The sequence below is a fragment of the Odocoileus virginianus genome, chromosome 14 (assembly GCF_023699985.2).
Source record: "Odocoileus virginianus isolate 20LAN1187 ecotype Illinois chromosome 14, Ovbor_1.2, whole genome shotgun sequence".
Classification (NCBI taxonomy): domain Eukaryota; kingdom Metazoa; phylum Chordata; class Mammalia; order Artiodactyla; family Cervidae; genus Odocoileus; species Odocoileus virginianus.
In genome coordinates, this window is record NC_069687.1 from 58,167,116 (window position 1) to 58,184,831 (window position 17,716).

The following is a 17,716-nucleotide window of genomic DNA, read 5'->3' on the forward strand; positions in this document are numbered from 1 at the left end:
ATCAAGTCTGAAAAAGCAAAATAAGAATATTTATAAAAGTTAATTCATTTACCTAAAGTGTTGTTTGTAGGCCTTTGAAAAAAAAAATATTTGAAACATAGATACCAGATCCATAGTAATCTGTCTTGAACAAACAGCAAAACAAATTTAGGCATTTTATTTGGTCTTGTAGAAGCTCCAAAATGTAGTAGTTAATCTGAAGATAACATATCAGAGTAGAGATAACAAGTAGCTGCAAAAATCCAAATTACAAATATACATTGAGGATTAAGGATAAGTCACAGCACTTTCTTCTGTTCTGATTTATGAGCAAGAGAAGGGTTCATACTGGGAGTGGAATTTATGTGTTTGTATGTAGGTGTTTAAGTGATTAAGAGCCTTTTGTTTGATATATAGACAGGATTTGTCACCAAATAGCTCAGGATGTAACCCTCATTGGGCAGCAGTTTAAAACAAGTCAGAACTCTTTCAGCTTCTTTCTTGAAGATGGATGGGCTGTCTTTGTCATCTCTTTTTATGTATTTGCCCTGGACTTGCTAAAAGACTTATGGTACCTTTGCCCCCTAAAATACCAGGGTTATATCCACTTTCCTCCATTTCTTTTAGTCTGTATTGGAATTCAAATAAGTTTGAGGGGAGGGGAGGGGAGTGAGAGGAAGAAGAGAGGAATGAGAGGTGGGGGGAGGAGGGAGAGAGGATGAGGTGGGGAATGAGAGGGGAGGAGGCGTGAGTGGGAGCAAGGAGGGAGAACAGATTTCTCCAAGGATCTGGTGCTGTTGGCGGTTCTTACAGCTTTCCTCCTGCCCCTGCACTTAACCAGAGGGGTTTCATAGACATTTCACTGTTTTGTTTGACCTATAGGAAGTTGGTGAAGATGTTCCCTTCATGGGTGGGTGACCCTAGTGTAGCGAGGGATGCGCCTACTCAACAGAACTAAGGATGGATGGAAAGTCTCAATAGTTAACAGGGCATAACACCTTCAGGGTTGGCACCTCACTGCTGAGACAGGGGCCAGATTCCCAGCTTTTTCTGTGGGACAGGCCAGGACTCAGTGGACTGCTGGAGCTCTGGGCAAGTCTGCCCCTCTCTGAACTGCCTCTCTAAGTGGCAGTGCCCTTTAGGGGGTGCAGCATAAGGTTTTGGCTGGGATTTTAGTCTGAAAGGCCAGGAGAAATATAGATGACATCAAATCAGTGTTTCATTTTATCACATTAAATAGCCATCAGTTCACTTCAGTCACTCAGTCGTGTCTGACTCTTTGTGGCCCCATGGACTGCAGCACACCAGGCTTCCCTGCCCATCACCAACTCCTGGAGCTTGCCCAGACTGATGTCCATTGAGTAGGTGACGCCATCCAACCATCTTATTCTCTGTTGCTTATTCTTAAATAGCCATAAGAATTTTTAAAAACAAATCAAGACAAAGCCAGAGAAAAGAACAAAAATAAGTCTTAAGGTTGACATTCTGTCTTATCCATTCACTTTTTGAGCATCTGCTTTATGTTGGGCCCCCTGCACTGGGGGTCTTAGCGGCAGCCTGTCCAGCTTGAGCTTGGAGATGGAGCCTGGTAGCATACCAGGAACTGGTAGCATACTTCCTGTGACCCACTCTCACAAGCCCAGTTTGTTGATACTTGGCTTCCAGCTACTTGACACCTGTTTATATTCCAGTAGGTTTGGAAATGTCTCTAGTCACATCCTTCAGATTTACAAAATAGCATCCTAGAATCACCTGAAGTATCTACTTCTCAAAATAACAGGGTTTTCTTCACCATTTTTCTTCTCTCTTACTTCTGGTATGTGTGTGTAGTGGGTATTTGGAGTGGTAGTGGAAGTGGTGGTGAGACAAAAACAAAACTTGTGAAAGGGAGGAAGAAAAAGATGCAAGCAAAGAGAAAAGGAAAGTGGGGCGATGCATTCTTCTAAGTTTAACTGTATTTCTTACCTTCAGCTCGGTTACCACCAGGCTTGATTGTTCCTGCTTTTTGAAAAGATTTGTCTTTGCTGAGTTTATCCCCTTTATTTCAAAGGGATATCATTAACACAGGTATTTTAAGGCAAGCTGGTCACTTGAAACTGGCTGATAACTCTGGACATTGACCTTTTAAGGAATCCATGTCTCTGAGTTGTTCTGGTTCAGAATACTCTCTGTGTCTGGTACATAGTACATGCTCTTACATACATGTTATGTGAGTGAATGGATGACACACTGGCCCAATCATCTAACCAAACCTGTCGATTGGACAAGTGGGTAGCTTACTTTACATGTGACACAACCCTTTCAAGAAAGCATGAATCCCAGACTTTAGTGCTTTAGAAATAAATCGTGCCCTGAGCTGTTTTGTACCATAGATGAAATCTCTACATTTTAAACATTGATTTGAAATTAAACAATGTATAAATATGTCTGCTTGTTGTGAATTAAAAGCCTTCTGAAATACATACATCTTTTTTTTTTTTTTTCAATTTTCTTTTGAGGATTTGCTAGAATATTTGGATACCCAATAGGTATCGTTGGAAACAATGGAGTTCTCTTTTCTGAATCGGCAAAAAAGGCAAGTACTGTTAAAAATGTTCCAAGGTTTTCCTGTTTTAATTTAAACATATCAAATAATGAGTGAAAATTTATTGCATGAAAGCTTTCAAATATTTAACCAGGTGCCTTAGCAAACACAACACTGTGTGTATGTGAACATGTGATGATGTATGTATGTGCATATTTGTTTGAGACAGCTTTCTGAAGGTTTACATAAACATGATGAACTGTCTTGAGCACTATTAAGATACAGATGACTGTTTTAGGAAAGTTCGAATACTAATGATGTTTTAAGAAAGTTCTAATACTTGAATTATAACTGCTATGGATTGTGTGTATATATTCTAAGAATATGGAAATACTTGTCTTGATATCCCTCATGCACTTGGGGGATTCAAAGCTATTAATACTGTTCTTATAGTTCTGAGACGTGATCTGCTCTATTCTATCCTGTCATCATTTTAACCTGATTATATTTTCACTTTTTGGAAACAGGAAGATAGTGAGAAGTGTCACTGAAGCTCTGATTTTAAGAGAGGAAATTAATAAATACGTTTTTGGTTCAGTATTCAGTTTCATACATCATTGTTTCATTATTTACCTAAACTTGGATAAATGTAATTCATGTACTTATTTGATAAAATGTTTTCTTCAGAAAATAAAAATGTTTAGTGTTTTGTTTTTCCTCTTCATAAGGTAGACAAATAATAAGGTGAAGCGTCTCTTACTGAGGCAATTAGGCACTTTCATACCCTAATTAGGAAGAGTTTGTCTTTGGTGGAACGTTTTACCAGTAAAGTTGGTTTCTGGATTCTGTATTCATTGTCATTTCCCCACTGTGATTGTAAGATGAAAGTAAAGTAAAAATAAAGAACAGAAAAGTCAGCTACACTCTTAGCAGAAACAACCTTGGGTAGCATTTTATTATATTCCTTAGTTTTGTTTTTAATTCCCTCTCTTTAAAAAACAAAAAACAAAAACCAGAATGGGTACTGCCATTTATAGAGAGGTTTTGCTTGCTTTCATTTAATAGTATGTATAGTGAGTGTTTCCTAAAATACTAAATATTCCTAATATGCTGACTTTTAATGACTGTATAATATGCATATTTCAATAGAGAATATGTCAGACTGGGGTCAGCAAACTCCACCTCATTTTGTTTGCTGGCTTGTCACAGATAAGCCCAGGAGAAGAGCTGTGTTTGGCCCCAGTCTGACATTTCATTTGTTGAAGTTAAGCCACACAAGTCTGTGTGATTTCTTCATCCTCGTATTTGAGGTTGAGCAATTGCTTTGCCATCTTGTGCTTGCCAAGGCATTTTCAGCTAAGTTAAGGCATCTGTGAATAGAGAGTAAAATATGAAACAAATGGTTTACTTGTTCTTTTACTCATATAATCTTTAGAAAAATAGGGAAAGGAATATTTTTGTGTCATTAACTAATTTCCTTAGCTTAAGGTTAAAGGGTCTCTAGCATTTATCTAAAATCCCATTTATTTGAAACATGTTGGTAGGAAAGATATATTTTACTATAACCTTGGTGCATGAAAGAATTTCAGATGATCATCAAAACATAGATATCCCAGAAGGATTTATATTCAATCCTTTTAAAAGTGGAGAACCAGAGAATGCCTTATGGTGAGACTCAGAAATTCTCGTTGACAAGCACTTCTTTCTTCCCTGTTCCTTAAGTTTTCCTTGTTGTTTGGCATGTTAGTGATTGGTGTTGTCTTTGACACAGGAGTTGTGGTGTGGTTGTATGCCAGTGATCACACCGATGCCTGGGCAACACAGGCCCAGTGCAAACCACAGTCGTGTATTCCCTTGACAGTGGGTCCGCACTGTGGTATTACCATTGCTGTTACCGTAAGGTCAGACTAGCCAGGCAGAGGGTGCCCTTGCTTTGACCCCAGTGTGGTGTTTGCAGGATGCATGGTGATTACAGATCTGTTAGCCTCCTCTAAAAAGATTTTTCTTCTACTTGCTTATAGGGGGCTCATTTTATCCAGTTATGCTGCCAAAGGAATATTCCTCTTCTCTTCCTTCAAAATATTACTGGTAAGAAAATAGTTTCACCAGTTTGGTTGCATTTATTTCAGAGCTGCACTGTCCAACATGTCTCACATATTGGGCAGTGCCAACATGGAACACTTCGATCATAACAGAAAACTTGATTAGACTTGCTCTCTCTAGATTATCTTCAAAGGTTAATGCTTTATGAATCTTAAAGATTTGGAGGAGTTTATGCATATTTCTTAGCAAAGCAGTTTTTGAGTTTCATGCACCACATTCAAGTGACCTCCGTTTACTCCTGTGTATCTGCACCCACCCACCCAGAAAGCAGCAGTGTTCTGAGCCAGTCCCACTGTCATCAGTGCCAGAGGATGTCATCTGACCCTGGTCCCTTTCCCATGCTTTGTTGCCCTTAAAAGATTTCAAGCACATGCTCTGGTCCTCCCTTTTCCTTGTCTTTCATTGTGTAATTCTCCCTGAAGCAACATGTTTTTTAAATGGACACTCATATGCTGAACCAAAGTCTGGAATTGGAGTTTTGACTCCAAAGAACAACATGACTGATGTCACCTGTCCAGTGTCTTGACCCACGGATCATCGTAATGAGGTGGATAAAATGACTTTTTAAGGGCTCTTATGATTCTAAAGTTCTTTTTCCTGGAATTCTCTGACTTTCTTATTTATACTTTTTGTGTGTTGCCTGGTGTTTGACATATAGGAAGCACTCTAATATGTAGCTTAGCTAGAAATTTTTTCTACCTCTGAGTCATGCATGGTTATCTCAGGTTCAAAGAAAGAGTGTTAGTTAGTTGCTGGGATCAGGCATGCCTTTATGAGAAGGAGTTTGGCCTTTGACAGTTAGCAGGGCTTTACACAGTACTGGTACTAAAACATCGTCATCTGGTGCTGTTCTTGAGTTGAAGATCCTTGGTTAGATGACTCTTGAGAGAAGTTGTATCCAGATGCTGCCAGAGAGGACCCTGTGTGGCCGACCTTCTAAGAGGTCATGTAAAAGTCTTCTGAAGCTTTGCTAGTCCAGAGACGTTGTTTCTAATAATGATTCATTGTTTATTAACCACCAGTAAGGTAAACTGTATGCTTGGAAGTCTCCTACATTTCTGTTGTATTTCATTTTTAGGTGTGTTGGGGGCAGAGAGCAGAGTCTGGTTACGACACTGTATTTGAGGGGCCTAGGTGACATCCATTTGGAGATATGTGGCAGGCGGTTGAACAGTCTTGAGCACAGGTGTGTTAGCTGGAGGTGAACCTGGAGGCATCCACGGAGATGGTACTTATTGGGAATAGAAAACACCCAGAGAGAAGAGAAAGGGACAATCTTTGAGTAACTTTAATTTCTTCCAAGAGATGAGAGTAAAGGAAGAAAGGCAGCATGATTATGTTGTTCTTTATGGTGAGAGAAAGAAGGGTTTCAGAAAGCCAGGTGAAATGGCTTGTCTTCTTTTTCAAGGTAAAATCATTCACAGGGACGAGACAGGTGGTGGAATGGTGGGTAGGGGCTGAGAACTTTTAAAGAGTCGATATTTGAGATAGAAAACTCAGCAGTGGCCACAGGGCTGGAAAAGGTCAGTTTTCACTCCAGTCCCTAAGAAAGGCAATGCCAAAGAATGGTCACACTACCGCACAATTGCATTTCGTCTCACACGCTAGCAAAGTAATGCTCAAAATTCTCCAAGCCAGGCTTCAGCAATACGTGAACCGTGAGCTTCCAGATGTTCAAGCTGGTTTTAGAAAAGGCAGAGGAACCAGAGATCAAATTGCCAATATCTGGTTCCAGAAAAACATCTATTTCTGCTTTATTGACTACGCCAAAGCCTTTGACTGTGTGGATCACAATAAACTGGAAAATTCTGAAAGAGATGGGCATACCAGACCACCTGACCTGCCTCTTGAGAAAGCTGTATGCAGGTCAGGAAGCAACAGTTAGAACTGGACATGGAACAACAGACTGGTTCCAAATCAGGAAAGAAGTACATCAAGGCTGTATGTTGTCACCCTGCTTATTTAACTTATATGCAGAGTACATCATGAGAAACTCTGGGCTGGAAGAAGCACAAGCTGGAATCAAGATTGCTGGGAGAAATATCAATAACCTCAGTTATGCAGATGACACCACCGTTATGGCTGAAAGTGAAGAGTAACTTAAAAGCCTCTTGATGAAAGTGAAAGAGGAGAGTGAAAAAGTTGGCTTAAAGCTTAATATTCAGAAAACTAAGATCATGGCATCTGGTCCCATCACCTCATGGGAAATAGATGGGGAGACAGTGGAAACAGTGTCAGACTTTATTTTTGGGGGCTCCAAAATCACTGCAGATGGTGATCGTAACCATGAAATTAAAAAATGCTTACTCCTTGGAAGGAAAGTTATGACCAACCTAGATAGCATATTAAAAAGCAGAGACATTACTTTGCCAACAAAGGTCCGTCTAGTCAAGGCTATGGTTTTTCCAGTGGTCATGTATGGATGTGAGAGTTGGACTGTGAAGAAAGCTGAGCGCCAAAAAATTGATGCTTTTGGACTGTGGTGTTGGAGAAGACTCTTGAGAGTCCCTTGGACTGCAAGGAGATCCAACCAGTCCATCCTAGAGGAGATCAGTCCTGGGTGTTCATTGGAAGGACTGATGCTGAAGCTGAAACTCCAGTACTTTGGCCACCTCATGAGAAGAGTTGACTCATTGGAAAAGACCCTGATCCTGGGAGGGATTGGGGGCAGGAGGAGAAGGGGACGACAGAGGATGAGATGGCTGGATGGCATCACTGACTCAATGGACATGGGTTTGAGTGGACTCCAGGAGTTGGTGATGGACAGGGAGGCCTGGCGTGCTGCGATTCATGGGGTCACAATGAGTCGGACATGACTGAGCGACTGAACTGAGCTGTACTGATTGTGGAAATGTTACAGGGAGTCAAGCTAAAATGGATAAAGGAGTTTCTAAGCTGTTCTGAGGGCCCAATTCAGAGGGTTGTGGTGGGTACCCAGAGAAAGCAGATGTTGCCTGGTGAGGGCAAGGGTTATTGTATCAGTATTGTTGTAGCCACAGCAAGTACAGGTGATCCAGAAAAAGTGGTTGAATTGAATTACCCAATGCAGGAGATGTGCAGAGCAGGAACAGCAACTATCAAGTAGGCATGTGAATCTGCATATGGGGAGGGAGACAGATGAAGCCTGACTTGGTGTCTGTAAGGTGAAGAGGAAAAGGACCCCAAGGCCTGGAAGGCCCAGTGATGCTGCAGATCAGTTTCAACAGAGCTGGGAGCTTGGAGAAGTAGAAGGATCCTGTAATGATAATGAGAATTCTTTTATCTTGCTATTGAGTCACTGACAGGGACTCTGAGCATCTCTCTGAAGCATTCATTTTATTTCCTCAAAGTTTTAAAGCAGCACTTCAGAAGGAATAATCTATATTGTGAACCAGTCAGTGAGCCCTGAAACCTGCATTTTCACAGTTGGACTTGCCCCAGTACGTTTTCCTTAACTTGCCTCATCCTGTTCTTTCCTCACCAAGCTGTAGTTTTGAGATTAATTTCTTGAAGATATGTGGCATTGTTATCTTGTCTGAAGATTTCTGTGTGTATCCAGATGAAACATTTAAGCAGTTTTTTAAATGACTAGAGAAAATTTTATTTTAGCCTTAAAAGTAAATTTGGGAGGGGGCGTATTTCACATATAAATATTTTATCAGGGTGAGAGGCCTCTGGTAAAATACGTATAGTTTGATAAGATGTCCTTGCGTACCTTGGTGAGAATGACTGTGCACATTAATCTCATCGCCCTGAGGCTCTTTTTCTGTTCTTTCCTCGCAGGATTTATGGTTGGTCGAGACTATGAAGCTGAAGGCATTGCCAAGGATGGTGCCAAGATGGTGACTGCTGTAGCTTGTGCCAACGTGCCGAAGATAACTGTCATCATTGGGGGATCTTACGGGGCTGGAAACTACGGGATGTGTGGCAGAGCATATAGGTAGGTGGTTGTCATGACTTTCTCTGAAAGAGTGAATCATACTTCAGGTATAATTATGAATGGTTAGTTTATTTCAAGTTTATTTGAAACATAAAATGACATTCACAAATCCCAATCAATTAGGCCATAATTTGCATCCTCTGGAGGGGTGAGATGAAATTTAATGCTAAAGGTACCACTTGGAAGAAATCCAAAGTGGGAATTAGGACATATTTTGAGATGGCTGATAATGAAAATACTATATATCGTATCATAACTTGTGTGATGCAGCTAAAGTCTTGTTTTGAAGAAGGTGTGTAGACTTTACATATATATACTGGAAAAGAGGTAAGGCTGAAAATTACTGAGCCAAGCAGCTAGCCCAAAAAGTTCAAAGAAGAGCAGGATATTAAAACAAGAAAAATAGAGACAGGACATAATAAAGCACAAGCATTATAAAGATAGAAGAATCAGGAAAGCCCAAAGTTGCTGTGTTTAAAAGGGTTACAAACTTGAGAGTCCCCTGTTAAAACTAAAAAATAAAGGGAGAAGGTGATGTATCACCAATTTTAGGAATGAAAATGGCATATAACCACACATAATAATAATATCTTTTGAATACATTTTTGCCCAGTAAATATGGGCAATAAATTGGAATAACAAAATAAAATGGAAAAATATAATTCATCGAAACAGACATTAGAATCACCTGGAGAACTTAAAAATTCTACCATGCTGAAGCCCCACTGCTGGAGATTAGCTTGCGGTAGGTTCTAGGCATTGTTGTTGTTTTTGTTAATCTTCAGATAAATATAGCATGCAACCCGAATGAAGAACCACTAATTTAAAAGGTAAACACGAGCCTCTGCAAATCTCTGTGTGGTACAGTGAATTCATTTGATCATTCTTTCATTTCTCCCTGCATAGCCCAAGATTTCTCTACTTGTGGCCAAATGCTCGCATCTCAGTGATGGGAGGAGAGCAGGCAGCTAACGTGTTGGCGACAGTAGCAAAGGACCAAAGAGCGCGGGAAGGGAAACAGGTACATTACTGTCTGAATTTCCCCAGGCGCTGGAGCCGGGGGCAGGCACCCAGCGCCCCGCCAAGTTCATGGACACGGTTCCAACATGCAAGGCCTGGCTTTCTCTAGAAGATGCTGGCCTGGAAGTTGTTTTAGCAACTTAGACCTCCACATTCTCCATCTCTCTTTTTTAAAGCCATTTCATTTGAAGTAACTTCTTGTAGTAATTTATACATTTTTTAGAATCTCTAAGAAAATACTTCAGAACTCTTGTCTGTGAGTGCCTGAGGCATAAAGGTGTTTGATTCTTAGTTATTTGCAGTGAAAGAGATTTAAATAACCCTGACTTACGTCTTTGGTTTTATGATCTAAAGCCGCAGAATTTTGTTTCCTATTTTACTTGTAGATTGTTGTTAAGGATACCTTGAGTGGGAGGCCCTGTCCTATAATGAGAATTGAATACCGTTATTACATTGTGAAAGTATCGATGAAGAAGGCTGGAAAGGACCCTGGAAGCTTAATGAAAGGCAGATCAGCAAATGACTGCTTTTAGATGGAGTCTTTTGTTTGTGTCTGTTAGAGATTCATCTGAAATTTTGCATTAGAGTTTATTATAACTTACAACTATTTCGTGATTGGTGAATGCTCCTGAAGTTGCTTGGATGCACTGTTTCATCATAGTAAGGCACAGCACAGAGGACACCCTACCTTTCCAGGCTCTCAGTTCTGTCATTTAGAGATTGATCATCTGGTCAACTGCCTGGTGTGTGGAGTGAGGATGGTATAAAGCCAGAGGGTGGTTCCTGCCTCCCTGAATGCATCTCATCCACGCCTCTCATCCCAAGCGACAGGAATTCTGTGGAATTGAGGTTTCAGGTTCACTTTAGTGCTGACTAGTATCCAAGCAAAAGGAAAGCCTCACTTTTGTGTGTGCAGAGGGGCTTGGAGGAGTGGGGTCTATGAAATTCTACCTGATGTTTTGAAGACATGTCTTAAATGCTAGCCCAGCACAGTGATACCTTATTAAATAGTCGTTTGATTAATTTGGTATACAGATATATGAATTCATCTATTTTTATGTGCTAAAGGAAAGTGTAGGATTTTAGTGGTTTTCCCATTAAATTCTTGAGTTATAAATGACATTAACCAATGAAAGTACATAAGAAAAGCTTGGATTTATTTGAAAAAAAAATCTTTAAGTTGAAAATACTTTTCAGGATTTCAAAATTAATTTGCATAAAGAGTTTGCAGTCCGAATTAATTGTCACTTGTTTCTGGCAATATGGATGGGCAAGCCCTTAAATGTTAATTATAGGAAAATCTCAGCTATCTAGAAAACTGCAGAGATTATTTAAAATGTGGTTTATTGTCTTATCCCTTTAAACTTTAAAATCTTTAAAATTTTGGCTATTTTGAATGAAAATCCCCAGCTTCTCCACCTCCTTAAACAGAAGCTGTTGAATGTAATATAGCCCTTTTGTTATGTTGTATAATTCACATCCAGTTGCTCTACCCTGCTAAAATATGTGATAACCTTGGTATTGACCTTATGTTAAGCAACTTCAGGATATTGGCTCTGATGAGAGAGATGTAACTGCACTAATTTATTAGATACTCATGTCTCAGGTGAGATCATAAATGTTAAAGCATCACACGTAATCTACACCTCACTGTTCAGATGTTGGTTCTAACACTGTCATTCATGAAACCTGTTGCCCCCTTTTTCCTTGAGGCTGTCTTGAGTGGATCTGTCGTTCCCCTGCAGGAGGACTTACTCATGGTCGCTTTTCTTTCAGTTCTCCAGTGCTGATGAAGCAGCTTTAAAAGAGCCCATCATTAAGAGGTTTGAAGAGGAAGGAAACCCTTACTATTCCAGTGCAAGGTGGGAGTCAGAGAATAACCAACTCTTTCATGGGCACATCTTGACAGTCAGAGCAATAGCTTTATGAGATCTGAGCAGTTGGCATCATCTAGCCCTCGTGGGAACCAAAAAATAACTTTTGGACACAATTTTGTACTGTTGTTTCTATGATGGAAATGCCTGCTGCTGAAATGCTAGCTCTTCTTCCAGGCTGGACTTTGGATCCATCCCTGTTGGTCTGATCCTGCCACTCTCTTCGCCTCTTCCCTTAGCCCACTCCTAGTTGAGTGGTCCAAGGCCTGGACCACACTGGGGCCAGAGGTGGACCACACTGGGCTAGGAAGTTGAGTTATCATCCTGGCTGTGTCACTTTCAGGAATTAGTTCTGCAATAATTTTTGCTCAGACACATGAATCCCTGTCATCCCCCTTTCTGATTATTTTGCTCTTACCCCATTTAAACATGAAAATGGTCAAACACTTAGTGACACTTCTTAACAAGTGAGCCTGGTGTATTCAGAAGGTGATTATTCATAGCCAGGGTCCACGTGTCGACATTAAGCAATTACGTCACATACCATTGTGGTTCTGATTCTGTTTGTTTCTTACACCACTTAAATGAGGTAATAAATTATCCCAGCTGTCCCCATTGGAGACATGTGTGTGCTTTCCGACCTCTTTTTCAACAGCTTTAATGTTCTGCATTCTGAAGAATAATTTAAGCTTCATGTCTTCCTTTTATCCTTTGGGCAGATGGAAAAAAGAAAATAACTATTTGTGTCTTTTAAAATTAGATTATGCTGTGATTTGTGTCATTTACTGGAGAAATCAGAGAGAAGGGAGAAAGGAAAATCAAAAGTTAGAATCCACGTCAGTGCCTTGAATGCATCTGCTCTGATGCATCAGACTCTGCTCCTGGTGTTGGGGGCTACAATGACTGAACATACTCATCTCCCAGAGCATTCACAATTTTAAACTAATACCATTTGGGATTTTGGAAAAACCTGTTTCTCTTCTTGTTAATATGTATTTCTGAAAGCAAATGTCCAAGTGTATTTTGTTGTGGCTGGTCATTGATTCACTTAATTGAGGACAGAATGTTTTATATAGTCTTTGGTCTGAGAAATTGTATGTTCTTTTTTACCCTCACTGAAACAGGCTTACATAGTAGCCAGTAGAAGCTAAGAGGGAATAGAAAATCATATAAAAAGTTAAAGAGATGACCTTCCTTCAAAAAAAAAAAAAAAGTTAAAGAGAAGGTATATATTATAAGCTCACCTGTAATTTTGCTTGTACATAAGACTTTGAAATTCACAAGGACAATTGGAATATTAAACTTTGAAAAATAGCATATTTTGTGTGAGCCATTAATTTTTCATCCCTAGCTAGACTGAACCCCTTATTATTTTCATACTTATGTTATTACTATTTTTAATGGAGTATATTCAAGACAGGAGAGCATATGGCCCAGTTAGACTTATCTCTGGGATTTCATATTGAAAGACTAAGGTTTTTCTGTTAATCTGTAGATGTTTACTCTGTTAAAACAATTGGTGGCATGGATATAACAACTTTGTTTCAAAGATGAAAGATTTTTAAGCCAGCTTATGGCACTTTCCTTCAGTTTGATGAATCTGTTTAATAATAAATTTCCTGGTCTGTTTGGGCTTTAATGTAGCTAGGTGTGTCTTTTCAGAGAGCTCTGTCATCCTCTGTACTGTAACCTCCTGTGTTTTTCTTAGTCCTTACATGTTACATGTACAGCATGCCAATTTTCTTCTTCTCAGTTGTTTTTATAACCAAACTTATCCAGACATTTGATTAAGGACCTCGTACCTGGAGCAACCTTGATATCATTGTGCTTGCTATGTTACTCTGCTGTAGGTTCCAGAAGGGCTTCCCGGGTGGTGTAGTGGTAAAGAATCTGCCTGCCGACGCAGGAGACGCAGGTTCAATCCCTGGTTCGGGAAGATCCCCTAGAGAAGGAAGTGGCAACCCGTTCCAGTATTCTTGCCTGGAAAATTCCATGGACAGAGGAGCCTGGCAGGGGGTTACAGTCCATGTTGTTGCTAACAGTTGGACATGACTGAGCACACAGGCATGCAGGCTTCAGAGGGAGTGTATAATCAATTGAACAGGTTACAAAAATAATTTTTTATTGCCTGTTGATACTTTAGGGTACTTATTATGAATGTTTTATGAGCAAAGATTTGATTCATGGTCTGTCAATGTAAGTATGGTTTAATAATTGATGCTATGTCTAGATACTGAAGGCAGTTTGTTTACAAAAAGCAAACCTGACACCCACTAATGACCTTTAAAAATATTGTTTCTTTTTCATTTTTCTGTATAAATGTGAGGTTGTCCAGGAATAGCAAACTAGGATATCTACTTGTAAATTTTTTCTGAAATCAGTTTAAAACCATTACTTGCTTTTCCTATTGTAGCAAAAAATAAAGAACTACATATGAAGATATTTATTTTATTAATAAAATGGACTGAAGTCTATTTAATAATTTTCATAGTTTCTTAGGAGTTTGGGGGACTATACCTTTTTCAGTGGGGGCTTTGGTTAGAGACTCTTAGCTTGGTTTATATGGATCTCCATAATAATAGCAGTAATATATCATTTTGGTTTGAATGTTTGTGTGGGCAGAGGAGGGATGGGAAAGCTTTTCATGAAATCAATTATTTTAAAACCAGGGTTTATTTTGAGGTTCCTTGTAGTAAGCTGCTCCTAAAGCCTCAAGTTCAACTTGACATTCTGTGTGGGGCCTGAGACAAGTCATTTTTCTTTTCTTCCTCTCTCCTGTTCTTTATAATGGTTTCTATTGTGAGATTATAATACACAGAAGCTCATCAGGGGATCCATATATTACCTGCAGAAAGACCTCCTTAGCACTTTTAGGCATTGTGAGTATAACTGGGTGTTTGGTGCAGGATTCATAGTCACTCACTTTTTGGTCTTTTTTCAGGCTGTGGGATGATGGGATTATCGATCCAGTGGACACCAGGCTGGTCCTGGGCCTCAGTCTTAGTGCTGCCCTCAATGCACCCATCCAGAAGACTAACTTCGGCATCTTGAGGATGTGATTGGAATATAAAGCATCTTCTACTGGACGTGTACTGAAAATTAATACATTTGTAGCCTTAAAATTATAGACTTTTTCAACATGTCTATTAATAGTAAAAGTGCTTTAACACAGTGCATTGTACTTTTCTACCTTTAAAAAAAAAAAATCAGTGAAGATATTTATCTGATGAAGTGCAATTCCTTGTAAATTCTCTTAGAAAAAGCTTTCTGTGGCTCAACTCTGCCATGCTTAGAAGGAAGGAAATAATTTAGAGTTACCCTTTCTAAGCCATAAGAAGTATCAGAAGTTCTGTAATCTTTAAATTCCAGGTATTATTGAGATATTTTAAACATAAAATTGTATTTCCACTGAAGTGATTGCTTTGCCAATTATGCATGGTGATATTTTAATGTACTTAAAAAAAAAAAAAGCATCTATTACTTTCCCCTCCAGCCACCATCGTCCTCCTCTCCATAGCATCAGACTTCTGGCTGTCTGCACCCTGGGTTCTGTTTTCCGACCCATTCTCGCCTCTGGTTTCTACTGTCAGCAGCCCTCTCCAGGGTCACCACTGACCTCCATGTTCCCGAAAGCAGTGGGTCTTTTTCCAGCCTTACCTGATTCAGTTCCCTGGGGCATTCACAGCGGTCAGACACTTCTTCCGGCAGTGCTGCTCCGGGCTTCCGTGCTGTAACCTACCAGCCTCCCTGCCGGTCCTCGTTCAGTTTCCTCTGCACGCCCCGCTGCCTGTGCTCATTCCTCCTTCCCGTCACCATTTGTCTTGATTTTTCATTAGCAATATGTGAATACATTCTTACTCTGAAAGATACAAATAGCACAGAAGTGTCTCTTTTTTCCTTTTAATTGTGGCAAAACACACCTCACATAAAGTTTACCATTTTAACCATTTTTAAGTCTGCAGTTCTGTGATGTTAAGCACATCACGTTGTTGGTAATCATCACCACCATCCATCTCCAGCACTTTTCATCATCCCAGATTGAAGCTCTGTTATTAAATAATAGCTCCCCATTCTGTCTTCTCCCTGCCCCTGGCACATTTCCTTTTTCTTTTTTTAAACTGAGATATAATTGAATGTAACATTATATTAATTTCAGGTGTACAACATAATGATGGGATATTTGTGTACACTACAAAATGATCACCAACATAAGTCTAATCATCATCCATCATCATGCACAGTTATGAAATTTTTCCTCTTTTTTTTTTTCTTGTGATGAGGACTTCTAAGATTTACTTGCTTAGCAAATTTCAAATATGTAATACAGCATTATCAACTGTAGTCCCCATGCTGTACATTACATCCCCTGGACTGACTTATTTTATAGCTGGACCTATGCTACCTTTTGACCCTCTTCAGTCATTTTGTCCACCCCCACCCCCTCCCTTCTCACAAACACTAATCAGTACTGTATAAGCTTGTTTTGTTGTTTGGATTACACATATCATTTAGATATGGTGTTCCTCTTTCTCTGACCTATTTCACTTAGCATAGTGACCTCGGGGTCCACTCATGTTGCTGTTGCAAATGGCAAGCTTTTATTCTTTTTGTGGCTGAATATTTTTCCTCCTCATTCTTAAATGTATGTGTTTTTCATGGCTTCATGTATGCTCTCTGGCCATTTCAGCCTTTCTTATGGCTTTAGTGACCATCCACATGGGGATGATTCCTGTGTTGACGGTTCTTAACACAGCTCTCCCCGGAGCTCCAGACCTCTATGTCAAAGAGGTTTAGGGAACCTCAGAATTCGATCCTCATGTTCAATTGATTTTGCCTCCTGACCATCTCTTGAATTCCTCCACTAGTTTTGTCCTTTACTGCAGAGCTTAAAAGGAGTCTCCCTGTATCCAGTCTTCCCTAGTCCAGTCTCTGCATCACTCTGCAGTTAGAATGGCCTTTCTAAGGTGCACATCTGTCATGTTGCTTCCTTACTTACATCTTTCGCTGGTTCCACTTAGAAGTGTCAAACCCCTAATGCCCTCCATGGGTCTTGATCATCACTTCTTAAGTCTCATCTCCTTGACTCCTCTTTTCACTTTGGGTACTCCTCCCATTCTAGACTTCTTCCAATTCCTTGAACCTAAAACGTCCTTCCCCTCTTAGAGTCTATGAGGTTCTCTCTGCCTGAACTCTTCTCCCTTCTACTGAAACACTTTTTATCTCTGTGGTTTCCCTGGGCTGGGTTAGACACCTGTTATGTGTTCTTATAGAACACCATTTTCTTCCTCTGACTTACATGTTTATAAGAAATATAAGCATTTTAAAAAAAAATATTGCCTTCCTGCTAGAATGTAAGCGCCACAAGATCAGGGATCCTCCTGCTTGACCTGTGTCCCCAATGCCTGGTACTGGTATGTGCCCAGATATGTGTCAAATGAATGAAAAGTTCATATTTTAATTGTATTTAAAATGAAGTGACTGATTATATGATCTGATACTACTATGAAATGCTTTCCTAATAAAGTTAATATTTCAAACATTTGTGCATGATGTTCAGTTTAGGCTGCATTGTGTATCTGAAGTCAGTTTAGTTCTTTGAGATGTGTACAGACAGAAGATCACAACTCAGAGGTAAGTTGGATTTTCAGGTGAATGTTTGAGGAGGTCCTGTGGAGGAGGAGACTGCCAGTTGACCCCTGACCTCGAACGGGGCAATCATTGGCTCCTCCCTGCTCCCCCGACCGCCCACCATTCCCATAGTTGGCCAAAAGCAGCGTGGAGAAAGCAAGGTGTTGCGGAGACCATCTGGCCCAAATACATGAACTGAACTCAGATCAGGACTCTATACAATAACTTCTAAGATTCTGGCGCGGTGGGAGGCTCTCCCGTCTGGCCTCCATGCGGGTCTGTGAGTTTCCTGCCTTAATGAACCCGCCTCTTCCCAGTCTGGAGTGGCTGCCTCTCACTCCTTGCCCTCTGTGTGTGGCGGCTGGTTTGCCAACCAGCAAAGGAACACAGTGAGTGTTTTTAAATAGTAAATTATATTAAATTTTCAGTTGAAATTTACATCCATATCAGAAAAAAAAATGATTTTTTTTTTTTTTAACCAAGACTAGTTGGCATTTCATTGGTAGGAACCATCAAGGCAAAGAAAGATTCATGCTATTTTAGAAGTGTTTTTACCTTTCTTTAGGAAGATCATGGTTACCAACTGACACCACACTTAAAATATTTTGTTCATTTTATCAGATAAAAAGCATTTATAATGCTTTGCCAAAACAGGCAGCAGGTTTTGCC

The 17,716-nt window shown here is 39.9% G+C and overlaps 1 protein-coding gene across 3 annotated transcripts in view; it reads left to right on the plus strand.

Annotated features, from left to right (window-relative positions):
• Window positions 1-16,958, plus strand: part of MCCC2 (methylcrotonyl-CoA carboxylase subunit 2) — a 76,567-nt gene extending 59,609 nt beyond the window's left edge. For all 3 annotated transcript variants that reach the window (XM_020915601.2, XM_020915618.2, XM_020915609.2), the window contains 6 exons: window positions 2,478-2,554; window positions 4,525-4,591; window positions 8,369-8,525; window positions 9,432-9,546; window positions 11,322-11,407; window positions 14,361-16,958. In XM_020915601.2, coding sequence (XP_020771260.2) covers window positions 2,478-2,554; window positions 4,525-4,591; window positions 8,369-8,525; window positions 9,432-9,546; window positions 11,322-11,407; window positions 14,361-14,478 — 620 coding nt within the window. In that variant the 3' untranslated portion in view covers window positions 14,479-16,958. The remainder of the gene's footprint in view (window positions 1-2,477; window positions 2,555-4,524; window positions 4,592-8,368; window positions 8,526-9,431; window positions 9,547-11,321; window positions 11,408-14,360) is intronic.
• Window positions 16,959-17,716: the final 758 nt, after the last annotated feature.